At 36.4% G+C, this 26,762-nt stretch overlaps 1 protein-coding gene across 1 annotated transcript; it reads left to right on the top strand.

The window, feature by feature from the left end:
* Positions 1–10,858: 10,858 nt before the first annotated feature.
* LOC115976943 (probable chlorophyll(ide) b reductase NYC1, chloroplastic) lies at positions 10,859–17,397 on the top strand. Its single transcript, XM_031098515.1, has 10 exons — positions 10,859–11,363; positions 12,221–12,299; positions 12,402–12,537; positions 13,018–13,092; positions 13,193–13,388; positions 14,414–14,482; positions 15,054–15,193; positions 15,360–15,482; positions 15,725–15,917; positions 16,882–17,397. Exons 1-10 carry the CDS (start codon positions 11,016–11,018, stop codon positions 17,065–17,067), a joined length of 1,545 nt encoding a protein of 514 aa, XP_030954375.1. The 5' UTR covers positions 10,859–11,015; the 3' UTR covers positions 17,068–17,397.
* Positions 17,398–26,762: the final 9,365 nt, after the last annotated feature.

Here is a 26,762-nt window from a genome sequence, read left to right as displayed (position 1 = left end):
ATCCCCAAAGGTCATCCAACACAGACTAAATATGGATCTCGAGAAGAAGCCCGTCCAGTAGAGACGATGGGTCTTCGCTCCAGAACGGAATCAAGCAATTACAGACAAGGTTAATAAGCTATTGTCAGTAGGCTTTATTCGAGAAGTCTACTATCCAGATTGGGTCGCCAATGTCGTCCTAGTGAAGAAAGCAAATGGAAAATGAAGAATATGCGTGGATTTCACAGACCTGAACAAAGCTTGCCCAAAAGACAATTTCCCTCTACCGAGGATAGACCAGCTAGCGGATTCCATGGCAGGGCATAAACTACTGACGTTCATGGATGCATTCTCAGGATACAATTAGATAAAGATGGCTAAAGAAGACCAGGAGAAAACTGCTTTCATCATAAGCCAAGGGCTCTATTGTTATAAGGTAATGCCCTTCGAATTGAAGGATGCAAAAGCAACCTACCAGAGGTCAGTGAATAAAATGTTCAACAAGCAAATCGGGAGAAATATGGAGGTATTTGCGGATGACATGCTCGTCAAGAGTAAGGAAAAGTTTGCTCATCTGGACGACCTCAAGGAAACATTTGCCACACTCAGACAGTACCAAATGAAGTTGAACCCTAATAAGTGTGCATTTGAAGTAGCCTTGGGGAAGTTCTTGGGGTTCATGGTGTCCCAAAGGGGGATAGAAGCAAATCTAGAGAAGGTGTGAGCCATACTCAATATGACGTCACCAAAGACGGTCAAGGAAGTCCAGAAGCTCACAGGAAGGATAGCGGCACTCAACAGGTTCGTCTTTAGAGCGACAGACAAATCCTTACCTTTCTTCAAGACACTAAAGCAAGCTTTTGCTTGGACTGATGAATGTGAGATAGCTTTTCAAGAACTCAAGCACTATCTAAGCATCCACCCCTTCTAAGTCCGTCCAAGGAAGGGGAAAACTTGTATTTGTTTCTGGCAGTATCAACCACAGCCATAATATAGCCTTGGTTCGAGAAGAAGACAGGAAACAGCTTCCAGTCTACTATGTTAGCCAAGTTTTCCAAGGGACAAAAGTCATGTACCCGAGGATTGAGAAGATTGCATTCGCATTAATAGTAGTTTCGCGTAAGCTACGACCTTATTTTCAGGCGAACCCCATCTTGGTAATGACGGACCAACCAATTAAGAAGTCAATGAACAAGCCCGAGGTAGCAAGGAGAATGGTCCAATGGGCCATTGAACTTAGCCAATTCGACATTGAGTACCACCCCAGGACAACTATTAAAGCGCAAGTATTGGCGGACTTCATCGCTGAGTTCACCATCCTAGACGAGGATAGTCTCCCCAACGAAGCAAAATGATGGACGATATAAACTGATGGTTCATCAGCTCAAAAGAGGGGAGGAGTAGGGATCGTCATCATCACCCCAGACGGGGAAACGCTTAAATGTGGAGTTCAGCTAAAATTCCTAACCACCAATAATGAAGCCAAGTACGAAGGAATATTGACGAGGCTAGGGGTCAGAAAAGAACTAGGAGCTAAAAACTTGCTCCTCCAGAGTGATTCTAAACTAGTAATAGGGTAGATAAAGGAGGAATATGAAGCAAAGGAAGAGAGAATGCAAAAATACCTCAGGCTAACAAAGCACTTAACACAGGAATTCGATATGGTGGAATTCGTGTAGATCCCTAGAAGCCAGAACATGATAGTAGACGAGATCGCAAAAATAGCATCGTCAGAAGAAAGATCAATAAGCACGATTTCAGAGATGGAAGTCCAAAAACACCCCAGCATTGAAGAAGTCCCTACATTTGCAATCCAAAGCACAAGTAGCTGAATGAATCCGATCATATCCTTCCTCCAAGACGGACATCTTCCACAGGATGTCGAGGAGGCCAGGAAGGTCAGGAAGAGAGCAACCAGATTCACGATCCTTAATGACATCCTATACAATAGAGGCTTTTCCATGCCCTACTTGAGGTGCGTTGACAAAAAAGAAGCCAAATATATTCTGGAAGAGATCCATGAAGGGGTTTGCGAAGACCATGCAGGCCCCAGGTTCTTGGTAAGTTATTAGAACAGATTACTTCTGGCCTACTATGTAGGTAGACACAAGAAAGCTCGTTAAGAAGTGCGACAAGTGCCAAAGGTTTGGGAATGTCCAACGCCTTCTAGCCGAGAGACTGACGATGATAGCCTCTCTTTGGCCATTTGCACAATGGGGAATTGACATCGTTGGCCTACTACCCTGAGGTAAGGGACAAGTAAAGTTTCTACTAGTCACTATCGATTACTTCACAAAATGGGTTAAAGCGAAGGCATTATCAACCATCACCGAAGCAAAAATCCAGAACTTTATATGGAAGAACATAATTTATATGTTTGGGATTCCACAAACGATCGTATCAGATAATGGGCAGTAGTTCGACAGTCAAAGTTTCAAGGATTTTTGTTCAAGTTTAGGGATCAAGAACTAGTTCTCATCCCTAGGACACCCACAAGCAAGCGAACAGACGGAGGTGACTAATCAAACACTACTCAAGATCATCAAAGCCAGTTTGGATGACGCTAAGGGAGTCTAGCCCGTGAAATTGCCCAATGTCTTATAAGCTTACAGGACTACAGCAAGAACCCCAACAGGAGAAACTCCCTTCAAACTCACTTACGGCACTGAGACAGTAATCCCAATCGAGGTGGGAATAACCAGCATTAGACGAGAGATGTTCCACAAGGAAAGCAACGATGATCAACTAAAAGTTAACCTAGACTGCTTAGATAAAGTCAGAGATGGAGCTTCTAACAAGATGACAAAGTACCAACAGAAGATGGCCGAGTACTACGACAAGAGAGTGAAGCTTAGAAGACTTGACATAGGGGACCTCGTCCTATGCAAAGCCACCCCGACAACCAAAGACCCTATCCAAGGGAAACTTGGCTCAACCTAGGAAGGTCCCTACCGTGTTGTCCATTAGTCCAATCAAGGCAGCTATCACCTAGAGACCTTAAACGGGCAAAGACTGCCACGACCATGGAACATTGCGCACTTGAAGAAATACCACCAGTAGATGTAACAGAAAATTATATTCATTTTTTAAAGCAATAAAAGAACTATTTAGCCAATGACTCAATGCAAGCAAAACCAGCAGTTTAAAAGTCAAAAATGACAAGATCCCTTAAATGGGTGTAAGTCACAAAAAAAAAAAAAAAAAAAAAAAAAAAAAAAAAAAAAATAACAAGATTCTGCCTAGACGGATGTAAGTTACTGATGAAACCAAAAATGAAAAGATCTCTTAAATAGGTGTAAGTCACAAAAAATGGCTAAGTACAAAATTCCGCCTAGACAGATGTAAGTTACTGACGAATCTAAAAATGACAAGATTCCTTAAATGGGTGTAAGTCACAAAAAAAACGGCCAAGTAACAAGATTTCGCCTAGACGGATGTAAGTTATTGACGAAGCCAAAAACGACAAGATTCCTTAAACGGATGTAAGTCATAAAAAATGGCTAAGTAACAAAATTCAGCCTAAACGGATGTAAGTTACTGACGAATCCATAAAAATGACAAAAATCTCTTAAACAGATGTAAGTCACAAAAAAGAAATTTTGGCTAACAAAGACTCCGCCTATACGAGTGCGAGTTACTGACAGGTAGGGGTATCCAAGCAAACCGGCAACCCGCCCAACCAGTCTAACCCGCCGCCATTCGACTTGCTGCCACCCGATCCGACGACTCCTACGGTCGGACGCGGTTTCTGACTTTCCTAACCCGACACCCAACAAGTCAATTATCGGTTTTTCAGTTCAAAACCCGTGAAACCCGACCCGAACCGAAGTCCATTCAATATCCGGCCATTTTTTCCAGATTCCGGCCACTTTTTTCTAGATTTCGACCCTTTTTTTTCTAAATTCCGACCCCTTTTTCACTTAAATCCGTCGATTTCTGGCACAATAAACACCGGATCTAGCCAAACCAGTGATTTTTCATCACGATTTGGCAGAAATCTCGCTGTATCCGACGAGATCTCACCGGATCTTGGATGGATCTGGCAAGATCTTGCCGGATCTGGCAAGATCTCGCTACGTTTTGAAGGATTTCGGTGAGATCAGTTTCACCCGAAACCGACCACCACCCGTCGACAACTCAAACCAACGAATCTGTTACTGTTACGGGTCGGTTGCGGGTTGGGCAAAAATCCGACCTGCCCGACCCATGGACAGCCCTACTGACAGGTCAATACCCCTTCAAAAGTGCAAGTCATAACAGAAAATTTAATTAAGTACAAGATACCAATGCAGATGAAGCAACTAAGTGGACAAAGCAAGCGGGATCATGCAAAGACAAGAATACAAAAAAGTAAGTATGTAATTACGAATATAATTAAAGGCCCAAAAACAACAGGCAGCCATCATTGTTTCAACATCAAAATTAAAAGCCCATAAACGCTGGGCCAAAAACATTGTTCTTAAATTAGAATAAAAATATTGTTCTGGAATTAGAATTAAAAAAGGCCCAAAATACACCGAGCACCCAAAATAGAAAACAAAAAGAAAAAAGACAAGTAGTAGGTTTAGGCATCGACTGCCACATCGTCAACAATTGGGGGCGCAGAAGCACTCTCAGGGACATCACCTTCAGGAGCCATGGACTGGGAAGCCTCGTCAGTAGCCATCTCTTTGTCTACGTCCATGAGATCGAGGTTTTCTAGATCCACTCCAGTAGGGTGCTTAACGAGGTATCACCTCAAGAGCTCAAATCCTTTGAAATACCAACTGAAGAGCATAGTATTGTACTTTTCAGTATGCTGAAAAGCCTCAACGGCCTTGGCAGCAATGGTCTTGATCTTTTCTTTGGCTGCCTGGAGCTGCTCGTCTTTTTCCACCGTCAGTTGTCGCTCAGCCCTGAGGTCGTCTCCTATGATTTGATCTTCTCCTTCAAAGTGTTGGCCTCGTCCATGGTGATAATCAAGTCTTTTTCCAATTTTGAGTTCTCCGCCTTTAAGGTCTCCACCTTGGACACTGCAGGCACGACCTTGGCCTCTTGAGTAAGATATTTTGAGGTGATGCAAAGGCTTTCCCCCAGCACCTGAAAGAAGGAACCAGATAGGGGTGTGCAGAAAACCCACCGACCCGCCAAACCCGACCCAACCCGATCCGACCCACCGGGTTGGGTCAGTTTTTAAGGCTTGGTGGGTTGGGTTGGGTTACCAAAAAAATTATTATCGCGAGTCGGGTTGGGTTTGGGTCATAAAATTACAAACCCGCCAAACCCGACCCGACCCACCCATATTTAATATATATTTTATATTTAATAATTTAAAAAAAAAAATCAATTGTAGGACACTTATTTATATATATATATATATATATATATATTTAAATATATATTATATATTTAATAATTTGCATTTCCTCAATTCCTTTTACTAATACTAATTTAATATATATATATATATATATTATATAATTAATAAATTTTTTTAAATAACCAATTCTTCCTATCTTATATAAAAGCCAATTAGTTCACACAAATTCTAATAAATTACTATTTTTGTTTAGTCATTAGTGTTGAGCCTTCAAGGAGTTACATTGATACTAATCTTTAGGTTTTTTTAATATATTAATATTTATATTTTTTTCTACTCAATTTAATAATAAATAAAAAATTGTCAAACCCATAGGTTCAACCCGACCCAACCCGACCCACGTGGGTTGGGTTGGGTTGGGTTGAATTTATATGATGGGTTGGGTTGGGTTGAATTTTTTTTGACCCACCATGGTGGGTTGGGTCAAAAAATTCCTTCAACCCGACCCAACCCGACCCATGCACACCCCTAGAACCAAATCTTAAAATTAAAAAAAAAAAAAAAAAAAAAAAAAAAAGAAGTGGGGGAAGATAAATTTGCACAAGTACGTTACCGAGACGAGCTTATGGAGATGACGACCCACAACCTCGTTGGGAGACGTGCCCAAGAACACCTTCATCTCCTCGGTAGTGAAGGCCTCCTATGCCCATGCTTGTGCAACCCTAACATCGTCCTAGACACTGGACTATCGAGAATCAACTTTATCCTTCAGCTTATCCCCAATACATTGCCTCTTATTCCGGAAAGGAATAATTTTTTCAACCAAGCTAGCCGGGGAGGATGTCCTCGTCGTCTCGATGCTAGGGGTAGCTGGGGTAGTCGGAGTGAAGGAGGCCCCCTTATCCATTACCCACACGTTCCTGGCCCCAAGATTGGAAATAGGCTCATTCTTCTTGGCCCTCATCCGGGCATACATTCCCTAATTAAATTTTGTCGTCATCCCTGCAAGAGGAAAACACTTGTTAAAAAAAAAGAAAAAAGAAAAAGGGAAGACGAGATTAGTAGCATGGACGAACTTAACACTTACTCTTTTTTTCCTCAATCTCAATGTTTCGTAGGACAAAAGCAAAGGGCTTTGGACCCAGGCAATGGAAAGCTAGAGTCTGTGGGTCAACCAGGTCGTCGAAATTTTATATTGTCCTCGCGCACTCGATGGCCTTCTCAACGCGTTCCTTATACTTGCTCTTAAGCTTGGGTCGTCTCTTAACTGCACAAGACGATAGACAGAAGAGTTAGTGACGACAAAATGAACACAAAAAAGAATGAAGGTTAAAAGACTAGAAGAAATAATGACGCACCTAAGTTCGGGGTTCTCCACCGATGGAGCAACCTAAGGAGATCACCCCAAACCTCGTCAGAGGGAGTTTCCCAATCATCCCCGGACACAAAAAAGAACCGGGATTTCCAGTATCTGAATGATAAAGGTAGATCCCGGACGATCTTGTTCCTCCTCTCCCAAGGTACCAGTTCGTAATACCCATGCTCCTTAAACTCCTTTAAACAGTACAGATAAACGAGCTCATCCACCTTAATCATGTCACCGTCCGTAGCAGCCAACCATATTTCCATACAGCTAACCACTATCTTCTACGAATTGGGCATAAGTTGCCCAAAAGCAATACCAAAACGACCTAGAAGCTCCATAATAAATGGGTGGACGAGGAACCTAAGCCCACTCGGGAAAGCAGCTTCATAAAAACATACCTCTTCAAGCGAGAAGTGGCAAGCTCGTTCCTCTGCACGAGGAAGACGAACCCTAACCCTATCAAGAAATTGGAATCTATCCCTAAATCTAGAGAGTGTCTCACCGTCCAAACCACACACCTCCTCAGGGGCATGGAAAGCTCTAATCTCTCGAGGGACGGAGACGGTGGTATCCCCTTCCACGGGATTGCCACTAGATGACAACCCGATTTCAAGTTTACTTGATCTCACTTCAGACATTACCCCTTGCTCCCTCGCTAAACCCTCAAACCAAGCAATTGATTGACGAAGCAAGGGTAGCGAATCAGCCAATGCAACACTCAAACTACTACCCTCAAATACAAAATTTTCAAGGTACGGAAAAACACCTAAGGATCCCCCCAAACATGCAAAAAGAAATGAGATTGAGGGGTAAGCTATCCTAACCTCAGAGCTACTAACCAAGGAAAAACAGAGAACAGGGGAAAAGGGAAGACAATCCTAAAAGCCCCAACACAAAGAAAAAAAACAACAACAAAAATCAGAAATCAAGCACTATTTATATATGCCATAGAAAAGTAAAGGAAAAGGAGAAAAAAAAAACATACCTTAAAGGAAGCACCCACAGCTCAGCCACAGAATGCAGAGGTTCAAAGAAAATCGCAAAAGCAAAGTAGAGAAGAAGAAACACAAAGCAATAATTGAGAGATTGGGAAAAGTGAAGGGGAAAGTGAAAAGAAGGGAAGTTTAAAAACCAAGGCACAAAAACTGAATTTCAGTGGGAAACCCAAGAGTCACACAATTGAAGCATTAAACTCCACTTGTCAGAACACGCCACGTGGCCACGACGCGTGTGGCGCCGCCACCACGCATTAAATGTAGAGCAAAATCCCAAGAGCCATGTCCAGTCAGAAAACCTTTCATCTTCTGATGGTCGTCATGACACATCATGACGACTACAAAACCTAGGGGGCAGCTGATGGGACTGACGAACTCAACTTCCTTGAACGATCTCATCAAATGAACTCATCCACCTTGGCACGAGCACAGGAGAGCCATTAATAAGAGCATTCAATACCTTGGACAGTAACCAAATAGTTACCAAACCGTTGGAGCCTCGTCAAAACCCATATTCATGAGGATTGAGGCGTTAAAAAAAAGGGCACTAAAGCCACAATCAAGGCCCCCAACGGCTAGGAACCATGAAGCTGTATACATACACTCTGATCACAGACAAACCAGGTACATAAACTCATCCAAAAGTATTCATAGACATTCTGATATGTAGTCCTCTCTTATTATTCTCTAGAAAACTTCTATATACTGACTTTGGCATCGGAGGCGTAATGGTAGGCATCACACCGGTGACCACCTTAAGGGAGCCATTGTTTCACATTGGCAAGGACAGTGACAAGGATCCAGTTCCATCTGGACGAACTTACAAGACTGACGATTTGCACTTCATCAAGTAGCTCTTTGGAAATCCCATAGGTTAGCATTGGACCATACCTCATCTAGGGCCGAACAAGTCTATAACGCATGTAGGGTTGTCTCCGAAGCTTCTTTACACCATTCACACATAGGGCTGTCAATAATAGTTCAACGAACTAAGTTAACCTTCGTGGGCAGAGAGTTCTCGCAGGCTCTCTATAGCTGGTTCTTTACTTTGTTTGGGGAAAGTAGTGACCACACACCTCCCCAAACTTCTCTGTCTTGGTTCATAGGAGCCAAACGGAAAATCTGGTTTGCCTCCTCTTTTAAGAAACGGTAACCTGACTTACAAGTATATTTGCCATCCTGGGAAAATAGCCAACAGAGAGCATCACATACCGTCAATCATAGCCTTATCCCATTGTAGAGTATGTGCATCAATCAATACATCCACTGTTCTTGCATCCTCCATTGTATCAATTGTTGGCGAAGTTATCTTAGTAGGGTGTTTGATTGGCTACCAGCGGTATTGCCAAATTTTTACTTTCCTTCCATTTCCAATCCGCCAACGTGAACCCCTCTGAATCACATCTCTTCCTTTGAGTATACTTCTCCAAGAATAGGATCCGGATCTCGAATCTTTTGCTTCCATGATTGTACAGTTAGGAAAAAAGCAAGCCTTGAAAACTCTATAGATTATAGATGTTTTATTTTGCAGCAGTCTCCAAGCCTGCTTAGCCAGAAGAGACTCATTAAACATAGCCAAATCTCATACCACTCACTAATTTAGACTTTGTCCACCTTTCCCTAACAATCTAGATAACACACTATACAAGTATACATTACAAGTATGATCCATAAGATATAATTTATCTAAAAAAATTTCAATTGTGTGCTGGTGTTAGAGTCTGTTTAAGTTTATAAGATGATTTAAAGTTTAAGTTAATAGCTAAAACTTGGAGCTTGAAATTGTAAAAACACACTGAGATAGAAGAAAAATAATAGTGAGTGAGACTATGTCAGTTCATAGTTCCTTTACTAAGTGTTGTTTTGTTATTTTGTCTATGTTAAAGAATCAGAGGGGGAAAACTCTTCTCATATGAAGTATAGTTATGAAAGTTTTGGAGGAGTTCGGGGGGCAATTGCCCTTCCTTGCCCCCTAGCTCTGCCCTGGGTACAATAATATTTTTTCTCAAATTAAACCAGTTGTAAATCTGTAGAATAATAATTTTGGAATTTTGACTCTCAAATCATGAAATTGGTGCATTTGATATTTGGTCAGGACAAATTAATTAAATTCTCACAATTTTCTAAATTTTTAAATGAAAAATGCAATTTTTGAAAATTTTCATGTTTTAAATTGTAATTTTTATATGTAAATTGAGGGAGCACAATTCACAAATTTGGCAAAATTTGATAAGAAGACGATGGTAGAGAAGAGAGTGAGCCACCGGTAAGGATCACCACCATTGGTGAAGGAAAGAGGCTTGAGTTTTACTGTGACTATGATGGATTAAGGAGAGAGAATGACAAAGAAAAAAAAAAGAGTAGAAAGAGAGAGAAACAAAACAAAGCAAGAAAAAAAAGATAATATTTTAATATAGTGTATTGTAAATTAAGCAACGTAACGTAATTAAAGTGTATTGTTAAATTCTTCTAAAAAAAATAGTGTACTGTTAAATTGGTTATGTATAATAGAAAAACATAACACTTCTTGGTAGACTAAAAATAGATAAATGCTGATAAACTAGTTTGGAATGTGATTGTTATTAGGAAAGTGTAAATTTAGTCATTCAACCATTATACAAATAATATGAGATCAAAAGCAATGATTATAAATTAAATAACGAAGCACAAAATTATAGCGTTTATTAATTATTAGGGATGTATTGTAACAAAAAAAATTATTATGATTTATTGTGGCGAATATAATCGCCTCAATAACTTATAAGACGATCTTAGTAGGTGATTAATAAAGTAAAGCCACAAGGGACCTCAAGTAGGAATTTTGGAATAAATGAATACCAATCATTGTACGACTACGATGTATTTCACGACCCCACTAATGACTAATCAGCCTTCACAATCAAGCAAAGAGTTTCCTACGGCGATATTTCCAGGCTAAGCCAACTAAAATTATCGCCTCTACAACGCTTTAGATGTTCTTACACAACTGATTACAAGTGCACAATACGTACAAGTGTCACCCTTTCGTCCCGCCCCCACCAAACAAAAAACGACACGCAGTGACATAAATCCCCATAACAAAGCCATGTTTTCAATAGGTACAGATGGAGATGAGGTTGCTTTAACGTGTGGTCATCACAGTTCTCCACCTCCCTAGATCTTCTCCGAATCTCTTTCTCTCTCTCAGATTTTTTATACATTTTTTTAAAACTTTACCTCTCAAAAAAAAAAAAAAAAAAAAAAATCCAACGTATAAAAGTAGGGAACTCTCACAGTAACTCAGTCTCACACCCAAGTATCTTGGAACAGTTATTACACGAGCCTTAAAAACTTAAAAGTAGTAGCTAGCAAGTCTCAGTTTGTCATAGGTATAGCCATGGCCACGGTAACTAGGCTTCACATATTCCCACAATGTTTCGACCACTACAGGACCGGCCAACCAGTGGTGCTTGGACCGGGTTTATGCCGGTCCAGGTTGGGACGAGTCGGTGGGCGTAATGGGTTGTGCTTGAAACTGAAACAGTACTGCAGGTCGTTTAGGTGCGAGAAGGGTGGGGAAGTGGAAGAGAAAGAGGCTGTAAGTGAGAGAAAGAGTGGGAATTTGAAGAAAAGTGATGCTAAGCTCGAAAGGGGAAGTGGGTTTTGGAAATCTTTTAGAACTACTATTTTGGGGGGTGATGAGTATGACAAGGCTGTGGCCAAAGTGGAGGAGGTATTCTTTTCGGTGAGTTGTATGCGATTTGTTTTTCTTTGTTTTAAATATTATCTGGATGAGATTATTAACTTACTATGATATATTTTGTCTGATTTGGTGAATATGTGATTGAATTCTATATCTCACAGCGAGTAATGTTACCAGTGTATATTTGTTGGATTGAATCTTTATTCTGTTGGTTGCTTTCAAAATATTAGAGAAGTGAAGATATTGAAATTGTGTGAATCTTGAAACTTTTATACGGAGGACTAGAAAATTGAAACTTAAACTTTAAACTTATTAACGGAGCCTAATATTTTTGTTTTATTTGTTCAGCCATTCAATTTTTAACTACAAAGAGCTCATGGCTCAAAATTTTGTTTTTGTTTGCTAATTAGAACTTGTGAATTCACAATTTTTTGCTCAATCCAGGGGAGTATGGCTTGAGAAAATGGAAAGAGGTAGATACTAGTGCTCAAATCATACTAGTGCAAAGTTTCATGCACTGGTGAAAAAGAGTAATTTAATTCAAGTTGAGCAGTTGAGGGGATGGAAAGAGGTAGATAAAAGTGTAAAATAATATGAGCAGAACTAGTGAGATATTGTATGTTAACAAGGGAGGTGACAGAGTATGATTTTAGAGAGGATAGATTGGCAGAAATGATTACCTATGGCCAATCCAATTAGTGGATAAGGATTTATAACCAGCCCCAATTTAATTGGGATTATGGCTTAGTTGAATTGAGTTGAGTTGGTTTCCCTTTATTTATTTATTTATTGGTGAATCAGTTATCGTAGGCTATGATATGTGTTGTTCAAGTTATATGTTATTAACTCCAATTGGTGAGCAAATGTTTGACTTTTATATTACTCTGTTTCACAACTAGATTGCCCTCCAAGTCGGAAGATATATCATAACCATGATGAGCACTGGTGTGATACTTGCAGTTGGATTTCAGTTATCAGGTTAGCAACGATGCACCCTGATTGTGAGAATGCATGCATTTTTGAGATACCATAATGACTATAACTCATATATGTAATAATTCAATTTGTAATTTTGTGAAGGTGGAGATAGTCAGATGAATACTTTGATCTGGTATAGCTGGCTCGGAGGAATTATTATTGGAACAATGGTAGGTGCTAATATGGTGTTAGATGAGCATTGTCGAGCTGGTCCACGCAATGTTGTCATTACTGGAAGGTGACCTCTCGCTCTTTCTAAGTCTCTTTTCCTAAGCTGGATAAACTAGTTCGTTTTACTCCTAGATTTTGTTTGAAATCCTATTACTTCTGCATTTTGTTTAAATAGAATGTTCTGCAATCATTGCTTAATGCTTTTGCATGCTCCTCTCCCAAAGTTTCCTCCTTTAGTTACAGTTGAATTACGTATTTGAGTTGGAAGGGAAGGGTAGTCTGGGTAGAGACACTATAGTGTCAGATTAACATGAAGGTTTGCATATGATATGAAAATTATATTGGAAGATGCTATATATATCTGATATTGATGCTTAAAACATGTGTAAATGTTCCTTTTATTACAATTCCTATGTTCAACTAATCCTCTGTCTAAAATGATTCACTTGGGTTTAATCAAGATTTGGGTAGAGAGGCTACCAATGAGTTATTGCTAATGGATAAATAATGCTTGTCCATCACTGCATGTTCTTTTTGTCTGGTACAGTACAAGGGGATTGGGAAAAGCGCTTGCTCGTGAATTTCTTCTTTCTGGAGATCGTGTGGTTGTTGCTTCTCGCAGGTGGTATTCAGAAATAGTATTTTCTTAGTTCTAATATGCGCCTATAATTTCTATATAAGTATCACTCACAACACCTCTGCATTGGATCTTGTGAAGGCAGCCCTGAGTCTGTACATATGACTGTCAAAGAGCTTGAAGAGAACCTAAAGGATGTTATAACCACTGCAAGTGGCTCAGCCAGGAAAAATCTGCAACATGCAAAAGTGGTAGGCATAGCATGTGATGTTAGTGAACCAGATGATGTGCAGAAATTGGCAAACTTTGCTGGCAATCAGCTTGGTTCTATCAACATTTGGGTGAGTGATTGATCCTTTTTAATTGATGTGTGTTGCTTCTCATTCATGAGTATTATATATATATATATATATATATGAAATTTCTGTGTTTTTAAGACTGTGCATTGTAATTTCAAATTATCATGAATGCTTCCATATCGTTGTTGCTTTTGTAACACATTGCTGGGTCGAACTTTGGAAGATGGATTACTTTTAAGGCATACTAGTTTTGGCTCTCTAGTTTTCTTAGAAAAAAATTAAGCAACAGGAAAATAAAGGATAGGAACTTAGGAGTCAGAACCTAGGCTTGCTTGGAGTCAACACCAAGCAAGGAAAACCACTAGGAGTCAACACCTAGGGTTGGCTGGAGTCAGCCCCAGGCCAAATAAACTAAAAGAAACTTTTCATTCATGAAAATCATCTCTGAATCCTCTCCAAAAGGATTACAATTGTTTGCATATATGAGAAAACTAAAACCTAAGGTGTAGGAAACCCTACTTATTGAGTGACAAAAATACTCAAAAGGGCCTAAACTTAAAATAAAATTCTAATTAACCTAATTAAATGCTTGGGCCTAAAATAATAATACAATTGATGTTCAAACAGAAATAAAATAAAATTGTCTCTTTTGCTTCCCGCATGATTTCAGATACTTATCTTTTGGTTGTGTTGTGTCAAAACTAATACTTTTCAGTAGCAGTTTCTATACAACCAGTGATGCTCAGATTCGAAACAAGAAGAAATATGGGATGAAAATAATTTTATCTCCTTGTAACTGCAAACTTTAGTTACAAGAACCAAATAAGTTGGATGGTCTTACCTTATTATGATTGGATTTATGCCTTTTACACAACTGATCAAGAAGGGTCGATATACTGGCTATTATTTGTTCTTATCTCTATTCATCATTTGCAAATTTAATTCCTGTGCATTCCTGGTTAAGTTAAAATAAGAACTGAGATTTCTTGAATTTGATGTAGCATGAAAATTTTTAATTTTCTCTCAATTACTAAGTGATTCTGTTTAATACTTATACTCCTGGGCAGATAAATAATGCTGGCACAAATAAAGGTTTTAGACCATTGCTGCAATTCTCTGATGAAGATGTTAAACAGGTATTAGTATGTGAAACACTTCTTGCTGTATTTATTTATTTATTTTGATAATTCAACGGTTACAATGGGGGAGGAGGGATTTGAATCCTAGATATCACCTTAGAAACACCAGGAGGTACCAACCAATTGAGCTACAAGGCTCTAGGCAATTTTTGCCTTATTTTGTTGGATAGGGTAATTGGGAGGTTACGCATGTGTGTGTGAATATGTGTCTTCAGATGTGCTAGGAGCTGTTATATTGAATCCTGTTCTGTTTGACATATCTTAAATATGGCCAGTTTTTGTTGTTTATATTACTAGTTATTTGCACAAGTTTCAAGCTCTGAAACTTAAGTGATGTCTAAGATGGTATTTTGCTCCCTCTCCCTGATCCCCCCTTTTCATTTATTTACATATGAGTGTTGACCAAAGCATTTACAACTGCTCATAGTTCTATATGTCATGCATCAAACTTTTTATTGGGGTTTATTTCTTGTGTTGAGCTAAGGGTACTACCAATACATCAAAATAGTATACACATTGCACTCAAAGTAGCAACTGATTTGTGGAGTGCCACTTTGTTTCATGGTAGATTGTCTCAACAAACATGGTTGGTTCTCTACTCTGCACTCGAGAAGCCATGCGAGTGATGAAGAACCAGGCTAAGGGGGGCCACATATTTAACATGGATGGTGCAGGCTCAGGGGGATCTAGTACCCCTCTAACAGCTGTGTAAGTTCAATTTTTAGTACTATGGGAATTTAGTTTATTCTCTAGTGAGCAGAAGTATGTCATGGTTTTTGCTAATCATTATTCAATGATTAATGGAAGTTTGTACTATTCCAAGTTGTTGGTGACTCAGAACGATTTTCATTATTTTATATCCTTTGACTTGTAGCTATGGGTCCACAAAGTGTGGCCTAAGGCAGCTTCAAGCATCACTCTTGAAAGAGTCCAAGCGGTCCAAAGTTGGGGTGCACACAGCATCTCCAGGCATGGTCCTTACAGATCTTCTGCTTAGGTATGGAATATATATCCCTGCATGTTGCAATGCACTTATGGCTCCATTCTGATTCATCTCCTAACAACATGTTAAAGGGCCTTAAGTCCCTGAACTATTGGTCTTACCCTTGTCTATTTCTTCTTTTTGGGTCTATATCATTATATGTAGATTTGAAGGTTGCAACTGTTTGTCTAACTGCCTAGCTGTAATAAATGTTCTAACCTTATATGCATTTACTGCGATTTTCTCTATGATTGCAGTGGCTCAACTATACAAAATAAGCAAATGTTTAACATCATCTGTGAGCATCCAGAAACAGTTGCTAGAACTTTAGTACCAAGGATGCGGGTTGTAAAAGGATCTGGGAAAGCAATCAATTACTTGACCCCTCCCAGAATATTACTTGCTTTAGTCACTGCATGGGTACGACGAGGTCGCTGGTTTGATGACCAGGTAATCCTAGTTATTTTGTGAAAGCATTTGACACCCCATGTGGTGGCAGGACTACAAGTTTCACACTTTTGTTCGACATCCAGAAGAACTTTCATGTCAAGTTACTAGATTTTGAAATTTTTTTACTGTCATTCAAAATTTATATTTCATGGCATGACTTCATATATTAATACTTAAATGGATTTCCTATATCAAAACTGAACTTTGTGTGGAAGAGCGACTTCAAATTTTCCCTTTTTGACACATTTGTTATTTGGAATTGTTAAGTTGCCATCCCTGCTAAGCTGGTGACACAGTTCAGGCAAGTCAACAATTGTAATGACAATAGGTAAACGTCAAGAGTCTATTATCTGGGTTTTAATTTCTAGCTCTCATAGTTTTGCCTCTTTAGTTGTATTCGAATGAATTTAAGTAACTTAGGCCCCAGTGGGGTTCCTCAAAAAAAAAAAAAAAGTAACTTAGGGATTAGGGGCATTGATTTCCAAGTTTTTAACTTTCAGGGGTTTAGATTTTATAATTGATTAGACCTATTAAGCATGGATTTTGGATACAGATGCAAGAAACTGGTAATGATGTGACACTAATATGTTGATATGTAAGTTTTAAATATGTAGATAACATATTGATGTGTTTTCAGTAATCATTAAACATATAGATTCTTAAATATTGTTAGCCCCCAAACCACAACCCAATTGCTACATATTTCCACTCTCATGGTATAATTGTTTGATCGTGAAGCATTCTAATTTATTTATTTTTGTTAGTCAAAATGTGATATTCCCTTTCTGCTTTTCACTTATATATTCTTAATTTTGAAAAGGGTTTATTGGAAATTTGGTCAATACTTCCAAAGGAGTAATTTTTTATGTTGATAAATGTGTTTCAGCTGGAATGGTATTTGTAGAACACTAGGGTGTTCTTAATTTGGTCAATATTTTTATGGGTATTCTTAATTTTTATGCAGGGAAGGGCATTATATGCAGCAGAGGCAGATCGGCTACGTAACTGGGCTGAAAACCGCACTCGGTTTTCTTTTACTGATGCAATGGAGATGTACACAGAGAACACTTGGGTGTCAGTGTTCTCACTTTCTGTTGTTTGTGCCTTCATAATCCTTTCTAGCACTAGCAGCACATTTCCTGGTACGTGAGTTTGTGCGCACAATTACAACATGAAAGAATCAGAAATAGATGTACATCAGACCAATAATCATCGTGGGGGTAGTCAACTGCTATGCCTGAGATCACAGGGCAACAGAAAGGTACAAGTTATATATCACCAACAGCTGATTAGCGGTTTTTATACCCCGCATTTCTCAGATGTTTTGGTTAACTATTAGGAAGTTCAGTTATACCATAATGTTAAAATTCTGCCACCCATGCATTAGAGTCCAGTTAAAAGGTTGCATATATGTCATGTATACAGAAAAAGACACTATATATTTATTTCATTAATGAAGCATTCTCCATTTAGATGCATATATAAAGATGTAATGTGTTGGTTTCGATTAGCTTAACTAATAAAATCTTTGATGGTTGAATAAGAGATCTGAAGTTCAATTTCCGCTTATACCAAGACCCAATTGGTATCTTGGTCTGATGATAAAGAGCATCATCAGGAGCAGATATCATAGGTTGAAACTCTCTAAAAAAAATGGAACGTAATGGCAGAAATTCCATTTCAACACCTTAGTGTACAGGCGCCAAACTTTTTGACAATCAATGTCAGAACAAATTCCATTTTTCTTTCTTGTTGGCTCTCCCCTTGATCAAGACAGTTGATTATTGCGCTCTAGGCCACTAAGCGCATCATCTGGTAACCAAACTTGGACTACTTATTAAGAAAGCAACAACTCTGATATTTATCAAGATTAAAAGCAACCAAAGTATCCAGCACATGTACAACCTTCACAAGGACAGTCTTGCATTCCACAAGCAACCAAAGTATTGTTGTTGTTTTCTTAGTTTTGACCACACAAATCTTATAAGCTAAAATGTGAATTTGGATAAGAGTGCTATTGATACAAATTGTCAGCACACTGGGTAAGGGTTAAAGCCTTCGAAGACTACCTTGTGCCTACATATTATCACAACAAATTGCAGCAAACAAAATGGACCCTTTGGTTCAACCTCCAATAGAATATGAAGAAGATGTTGGGCAGGAAACACAATCAAAATATACTCTCAGACATTGGTTTAGGTGCAACATTTGCAAAAATTAATGTGCCAAACAGAACATAACCATGTGAAGATATTAAAAAAGAATGTAACCACTCTTGGCAGTTAGAGTTCAACGACCAAATGATCCTATATTTTTAAATAGGTTGCCTTAAGGTCAGGCCTAATAAAAATAAAATACAATTTCTTATACGTCTGAACTCTGAACTCTCATTAAGCAATATCTGTTGACTGTTGGTGGGTGCTTCACAGTTCACATTTATTCTCCACAACAATTTGTTTAAACCATAAAATCTTAATAATAAGACGAGGACACTATCACACTAATTGTGGTCTTATCTCTTTAAATATATCCACACTTTCCTCGACCCAAAAAAATAATAATAATAATAATAAATCCACATACGTTAGACGGTGTTTTATATATTGTGTGACGCGGTTTGGTCACTTCCACCGCGTACTGGAAATTATTCATTGCATTTGGAGCAAGGTTTCCAAAACGGAACGGTTTTAGAGAGAGAGAGAGAGAGAGAGAGATATTGAGAAGGGGGTTTCAGGATATAATTATAATTGTGTGAGGCTAATTCAATTTTATTGTAATAATTACAGATTTTGTTGCTGTTTTCTTTGCTCCCTATTGACCAACCTAAAAAACAAAAAATGCTACAATAAGAGCACTAACATTGGGGTGTTTACACTTCTAGTTGCTATTTTACAACCCAAGATGTCATAAACTCACTTCATCTGAGTTTGCAAACATTAAAAAAAAAAAAAAATTACAACCTATGAACATTGTAAAAAATATATATTTTTTTTTAATCTCATAGTTGTGAGAGAAAAGTACTTTTTATTATTTTATTACATAGTTTATATTATTTTATTAGGTTGTGTATAAAAATAAAAATTGAGATGTATGATGAGTTATAAAATTTATTAGTAAAATAAATAAGGTGATGTTTGAGGATACAAAATATATTTTTTTTTCATCTCCGAAGGCTAATTCTCTAATTTTGTTATAACAAGACACCAACGACAAGGAATATAATTAACTTAAAAAAAGAAAAAAGAAAGAGACAAGGAATATAATTTAATACTTATTCCATAAAAAGATTAATATTTATTATTAAAATTAGACAAAATAGCTGGATTGATTGGGATATTTGGCTATAGTCAGGCAGCGAATGTCATGCCCCTAATCATGAGAAGAGGAATATGATAGTTGCCATGTGGATGTGATGATGTAAGTTCTCATGACCTTGGCCTCCTCATCTCTTATAAAGTAAACAAATCAGGAGTATATTTTATTCATATATTTTTTTAATTCTTTAAACTAAAAAACATCAGAAAATTCACCGTCAACCAAAATTTAGAAGAAATAAGGAAGAATCCCATAAAAGACAGCATTCCACATGACCACATGCAAAGGTTTAGAAATCTCTCTCTCTCTTAATTTCATAACTAAGGAAGAAGGGATTTAAACTTTGAATGACTCCGCAGGAAACATAAAAATGGCCAACAACTAATTAAACTACAAGATTTGGCTTTTCAATTAGAGTTAAGAAAGGACAGACCTAGTAAGGGGCTCAGGCCCCCTGGCCCAATTTTTTTTTTACTAGATATATTTTATGTTTTTAATAGTAGGGCCCCCTCTCTCCCAAAACCTTGGCCCCCGTTAGCCAGCCCCGCCCAGACAGTCCAGACCCAATCCAACCCAAAAAAAAATTAAAAACCCATTAACCTGCGTTATATACAAACTGAATTTAGAAAAAAAAAAAAAATAGAGAAGTTGAGAGAGAGAGAGAGAGAGAGAGACCGAGAGACAGAAATTGGAGAGAATAAAGACAGCCAACTCATGTAAATCCTCAACCTAAAAAATAATATATTTTATTAAATATTTTATCTTGACTTCCTAAATTTTTTTTAACACCCTACTTTGAACGCCTTGGAAAAAAAAAAACTTTAGGTTACTTTGGAGATGACCGTAGAAGAATATTACCAACCTTCAACACATTAAAGATCTGCATTTCTGAGCCTTTGACTTTTCTAATTTTTTTTCTCTATCTATTCACCTCCCTTATTTCTTAATCTCTGGCGTCCTGAGTCTCCTAACTCGGTAAGTTTGGTCTGTTTGCTCTTGCTTGTTTTCTTCTTTACTTGCTGATTAGATTGCTCCAGGAATTACAACCATAATCCGCGTGTATGGTTTAGATTTATAACCATGGTCCACATGTTTTAGTTCCAGTAGTTTGATCTCTCTTTTTTTCTTCTTTTGTTTCTCTGTTATTTTACCACCACACACGTGTATGGTATACTGGGATAGGTATGACTTTTCTTAATTCTACTTTTCTTGATTTTTATTAAATTAATTATATTATTATGTAAAATATTGACAATATATATTGTAGAGTTCCGATTTGTGGTCCAAACCTAAAGTATATAGGATATCGGTCCAATGAAGCCAATATAATAAATTTGTAGAAAGTGGGGTCAAAAAACTAGATCATAATGAGTTGAACAACGGCTAATATGGAATTAAGTGACAATCAAGCACAAATAAGATGTATTGATGTCAATAGACTTTCAATTCGAGTAGGCTACAATTATCTATATTGATCACAGTTGGATACATAAACAATTTAGATTGTTACAGTGTTCTCTTTCTCTTTTTTCCGATCCTTCTCCATGAAGAGTCTTTCACCTTATATATCCTCCTTTGAACCATCTTCATCCTACACTTGTTGATCATCCGAATTCTTATTTGAGTACCTGTCCCATTAGACACTCCCTCTGATTTTCTGTGAATTGTGGTAGCTAAGGTAGTACTATTCAGAAGTCTTCTCTATATAAATGCGGCCATAAAAAGTAGCTGCAGTGCATTCAATGTGGTGGTGGCAGCTTTCCCTTAGATATTTTTAGGTTTTCTTCCTTCTAGTATGTTTATGAAGCATGTCTCTATCATTGGAGCTTCTTGGAGGAATACGCTAGCAAATGGAGTACATATTATGAATTACATTCATCATATCCGAGGAGGAATTCCTCCTCAGACAACCTCTCACTTGTTCCTCATCTTTGAGACTTTAATTGGGAACGTTTAACAACTACTTGCTCCTCCTCGGACAAGGCCCAATATACTATTTTGGGTCCTTATCCCTACATATATATATATATAATAAGCTACTTTTAAAATAGATAAAAATATATAATATAAAAAATAAAACACTAAAATGTGCAAATCATTATTTGATTAATTTTTTTAATGCATTTAATTTCAAGAATTGTTTGTCTACTTTGCAACTTTAACTTATTAGTATTTTTTTTTATATGTTAGTCATTAAGTACTTAATGGATTATAATTTAGTTTTGAATCTAATCCCATAAGCAAGTTAAAAACTGTTTGATTTAATCATGATGATATTTCAAAAAATAATACTATACTTTTGCATTCTAATGTTGAGTTATAAAATAATTAACTTATATATTGAATGGTATTTTTTATTTTCAAAAAAAAAAAATTTATATATTGAATGGTATTTACATTATACTTTGGACTATTTTATAAATTATGAATATAACATATATACAAATCTCATTTTCATTCCCCCCCCCCCCCCCCCAAAGACAAGTTCCAAGTTATGTCATTGCTACAATTTTATTCACATAACTTAAGTTTTTTAATGACCACCTTAAAAATATTTCTAGAGTCATCACTAACTATATAGATGCTTGTTTGAAATATATATTTTTTGCTTATACTCTGGTCCCCTAAACTTGAAATCCTGGGTCTGTCCCTAGAGTTAAGTATATCCATTTTTGGTGGTTATCATTTATCGTTAAGGGTGTCAAAATCCAACACGATCACGAATACGACAAGAAGTTAGCAAGTTTTGGGTTGAGACTTAATGAGTTTTTATCATATTTAAGTTAATACGACTAACCCATTTAATAAACGTGTTGTGTTTATGTTCAACTTACGAAATTCATTTGACTCGTGTGACTCATTTAACTAAGTTTTATTTTACCAATATATCCTTCAAAATACCATGTGTTTAAACTTATTAGTTGTTGTGATTTATTTTGTTTGACATATTGTGATTGATTATTTGTGATATTGAAATATGTTTTAGTTTTAAATAATTATGTTTGATTTTTCATAGATTAGATCAATTGGATTAATACTACTTTTTTTTCTTTTTCGCCTTGATAAAATCCAATAAACAAGTCAATATAATTGACCCATTTAATAAACAAGTCGGGTTAGGATTGAGGAATTCTGACCCATTTAATAAACGTGTCGCATTAGTGTCAAGTTTGTTGACCCATGTAGTCAAATACTAGCTCATAAGTTGACAAGACACGAACCTAACACGCAAACACGAATTGCCACCTCCATCTGTCATGGTTCTCTTAAGTCTTAATTTAGAAGTAGCTCTCTCACTAGCAGTGGCAAAATTCTAAGCACGTTTATTTCTCATACAATCTGCAGTTCATTTTAGTATTTTTTTTTATAGTAAATAGTAATGCTTATTAGAACACATACGAAAATAGTAATGTTAATGTTTTAAACTGTGTTTATAATATATTATATAACCAGAGTACAACTACAAAAGGGCCTAACCTTTGTATTATTGTTTACTCAAAAAAAAAGTAGGGATGTTTATTCCACATTGGTTATATGTGTCTAGTATATAACTCCAGTCTACAACTATAAAGGTTAGGCCATTTTGTAGTTGTACTCTAGTTATGTAATGTATTATAAACTCGATTTAAAACACTAATATTACTATTTTCATGTGTTTTCTAATAATTATTATTGTTTACTCAAATTTTAGTATTTTCAATTGCACTTCATTTTCGTAATTTAGCTTAATTATTGTGTCCTTTTTTTTTTTTTCCAAATATATATATATTTTTTTGACAAATCCCATTAAATACTAGAGCGTGTCATTAACCTCCACAAGGTTTGATTGATGGCTGAGGTTAAAATAGATCAAAGAATCTCCCCCCTTTCAATATCACACAACGTCAACCTCGGAAAATTTAATTTCCAGAGCCAATTTCGGAGAAGAGAAGAAAAGGACAGTGGTTTTGGTTAAATGCGAGTTTCATGTTTCATTTTCAACTAAATTACAAATGACATCCTTCAAGTTTAGGGTAATTTTGATTTTGTCTCCTAAACTTTCAAAATTTTGATCCGCTCCTAACATTAGATTCCACTTGGATTTACTCTCTTTTGTCCATGCATTGTGCTAACTGCCTGTTAAATTCAAAATGAACCAAAACAGCCCAAACACACAGGGTGTCGTTGATCTGAGATAGAAAATTTTGTCTAAGTATATATGAACGTTAAGCTTTTTATTAGAAACTTAAATTCTGTCTCTTGGCCCCCCACGTCACAAGAACTTATACTTGTAAAGTAATTATCACACTAAGAGTATGTAATGATAACGTTTTGAAACTTTAGAGACTTCAAACAGTTGAGCATTGACAGCAAATACACCGTTGTGCAAGAATAGCTGTGTCCATCAAAAGAAAACTAAGAGAAGCGGCCTTACCGATTTGTCCATTTTAATTTCCCGTGTTTGGTCATACCAAAAGAATAGTCATAAACCTTTTCCTTTCCTTAATTTCTTCTTTACAGTCTTCCTCAAAAAAAAAAAAATCTTCTTTATAGCCAAGGCATGTAATCATAATCAAACACTCGTACAACATGTAATGTGAACAGTAATGCTCGTTTTCTTTTTAATAATTAATTTCATTTTTTTAATCTGATTTATAATGAGAATACAAGGATCACCAAACAAAGATGACCAACAGTAAAATAGGGAGGATGACATTGTCAAGAGTCAAATACCTCAAAGTTCTAAAGAGGCCTGCTGTGGGGTGCTGCCTCACACGACACACGTCTTAATATGACTCCGCACCGGCAGGCTACGCCCTACGCTTATAAACAATCACATGCCGGCAGCTCAACAGCTCAATGATTGGTACTGTTATTTTTGTCTTCATTTTTAATTTTACAAATATTAGTGTCAAGTTAATACTATCATTTCCTAATTAGACTACGCTATGCCTTGAGGAAAAAAAATAATTAAGATTTACTTAATGCCATAAGGATAGTGGTTCCAGTCAATTCAGCTCATAAATAGAAATCAATTAAATACAAATACCATATATTTTTGAAAAAAAAAAAAAGAGAGAATTTTTGGCTTTTTCTATGCAATAACTATATTCAACTTGTCTCATAAAAAAATGTTTAGTTTACCTTCAAAATCTTTTTAATTAGAGATATTTTTTTGTTTTAAATACACAATAGCACCACGTGGTGGTGAGTTTTAATCTCCATTTTCTATTTAATTAGTAAGTAATGTAATAGTTTTTCATTAAAATAAAAGAAAATTTCAATTAAAAATGACTAGAAGTAAGCCAAATCCCATAAAAAATAAATACATTTAACTAAAGGAAAATCAAATCAAATCAAATCAGGTGGCTCTAATACTGAAAAATAATTGTACAGATTCTCATATATCCAAAAGTTAGGGACAAAAAACCAAGAGGGAAGCTTCTTAAGTTTAGAGAAGAAAATAAAAAACCAAATCCAGACACATGCATGCTGTCCTGTTTTGTTTTATTATCCGAACCCAAATAGAAAGTAATCACCGGCTAATCCATTGCCATCTATGTATAGTCCTTGACCAAGTGCAGCTCCATATTTTGGAATATTGACTAAGGAGGAGTTTCCCCACTTTTTTTGCCTGAAGAAATTTGAACCAGTCCTTACGATGGGTCATGTAATAGTCTCAAAAGGCTTAGGTCTTGAAAGAATGGCCTTTGTGTGCCTTATTACTAATTAAAAGTCTAAAACGAATAATAGTTAAAAAGCAAAAAAGCATCAAATTAATGGTAATTTGATTTAACATCATTATCAAACTTTCATTGCTAGCAAATGTAACGTAAGAACTATCATGGATTCGGTGCCAGCCATATGCCGTATTAGACCTACTTATATGACCTCATATAACTGCTCAAAGTAAAGTATGATAATGGATTTCAGTTAATTCAACTAGTAAAGTGTCTGATGGTTGTATAAGAAATCTATGGTTCAATCCCCACCTATACCAAAAACTAATTGATGTCTTGATCTGATAATAAAAAGCTATCATCAGGAGCGGATGCCATAGGTTGAAACTCTCTCAAAAAAGAAGAAGTAAAGTACGATATTATCAACTGGTTAATTAATACTTAATAGTTAATAGCTAGGATTAAAATATTTCAAGTTTTTGTCTTTAACTATTACAAGTTGATCCTTAAGGTGATTCTCAAAAAAAAAAAAAAAGTTGATCCTTAAGGTTTTTCTAGATAACACATTCATGTCTGTGTTTGTGGTTACGCGTTGGTGACCAGTTGATGATAAAGAGCTATCATCAGGAGCGGATGCCATAGGTTGAAACTCTCTCAAAAAAGAAGAAGTAAAGTACGATATTATCAACTGGTTAATTAATACTTAATAGTTAATAGCTAGGATTAAAATATTTCAAGTTTTTGTCTTTAACTATTACAAGTTGATCCTTAAGGTGATTCTCCAAAAAAAAAAAAAAAAAAAAGTTGATCCTTAAGGTTTTTCTAGATAACACATCCATGTCTGTGTTTGTGGTTACGCGTTGGTGACCAGCTGGTTTGTCGTTTACTTAGAGTAACAGCCACTGCTGCTATAAAAGAAGGCTTAAATATTAGAAAATAAAAAATGTAGTTACCTAATTTCTTTGACTATTTGATAATTAGCCAATCACATAGAAGAATGCCTTTTCTTGTGTTATTTTCTGTAAAGTAAATAATAAACAAAGATCTCTTTCACATTGATGCTTGTTCTTGGGAAAAAAGTGAAGGCAAAAGATAAAGTGGTAGGAGGGTACAACTTATTTGCGTGACTAGTCACTAGCTAGTCTCTAGTCCCTAGTACATCAAAAGTGCAATAAAATCGTACTTAGTCCTCCTACATAATGGTATATCGTATTAATTAGATTCATAGTAAAATCGAAACCTGTCATTCATAATTTCATATGAGAAGAGAGATTATGACATTATTATACTCTAAAAATACCCAATAATTTTGAATTGAAAGGTGTTGCAAGAATTGAGAAGCCCATTTCCACCTGGGTTTGGTGCATCATAAGAAATTTCCAATTAGCTATTGTTAGTTTGGAATTTAATAAAAATAAGGATAAATTCATTTTCATATTTAACTAATGTGTCAAGTTGTAATTTGTACAAAATAAAAATAGTGTCGATGGTAGACCCTGTAAAAGTATTTATATATATTAATTATGGACAAAGTACAAACTTAGTTGTAACTTAAGACTACAACTTCCATATTAAAAATTAACACAACTACATATTTTTAAAATCTAACTATGAAATTGCATATTATTTATATTCTTGACACACATGTTAAATTTCATGCTAATCGGATGCAATTCACTATTCGATCTAAAAACTTATTTTCAATGCATAATTTTATATTACAAAAACTTGAAATTTAAATATTTGATTGATAACATAGCTATTGATCTTTGATTTTCTAGAAATTTTGCAACCATGGAGGATGTAAATAAAAAAATAAAATAAAAAATCTAATAGTTGATTTGTCAAAATTCACATCCAATAAAAAGAT

This window comes from Quercus lobata, chromosome 2 (assembly GCF_001633185.2).
Source record: "Quercus lobata isolate SW786 chromosome 2, ValleyOak3.0 Primary Assembly, whole genome shotgun sequence".
In the NCBI taxonomy this organism is placed as follows: Eukaryota; Viridiplantae; Streptophyta; class Magnoliopsida; order Fagales; family Fagaceae; genus Quercus; species Quercus lobata.
This window is presented reverse-complemented; position numbering and strand designations above follow the sequence as displayed.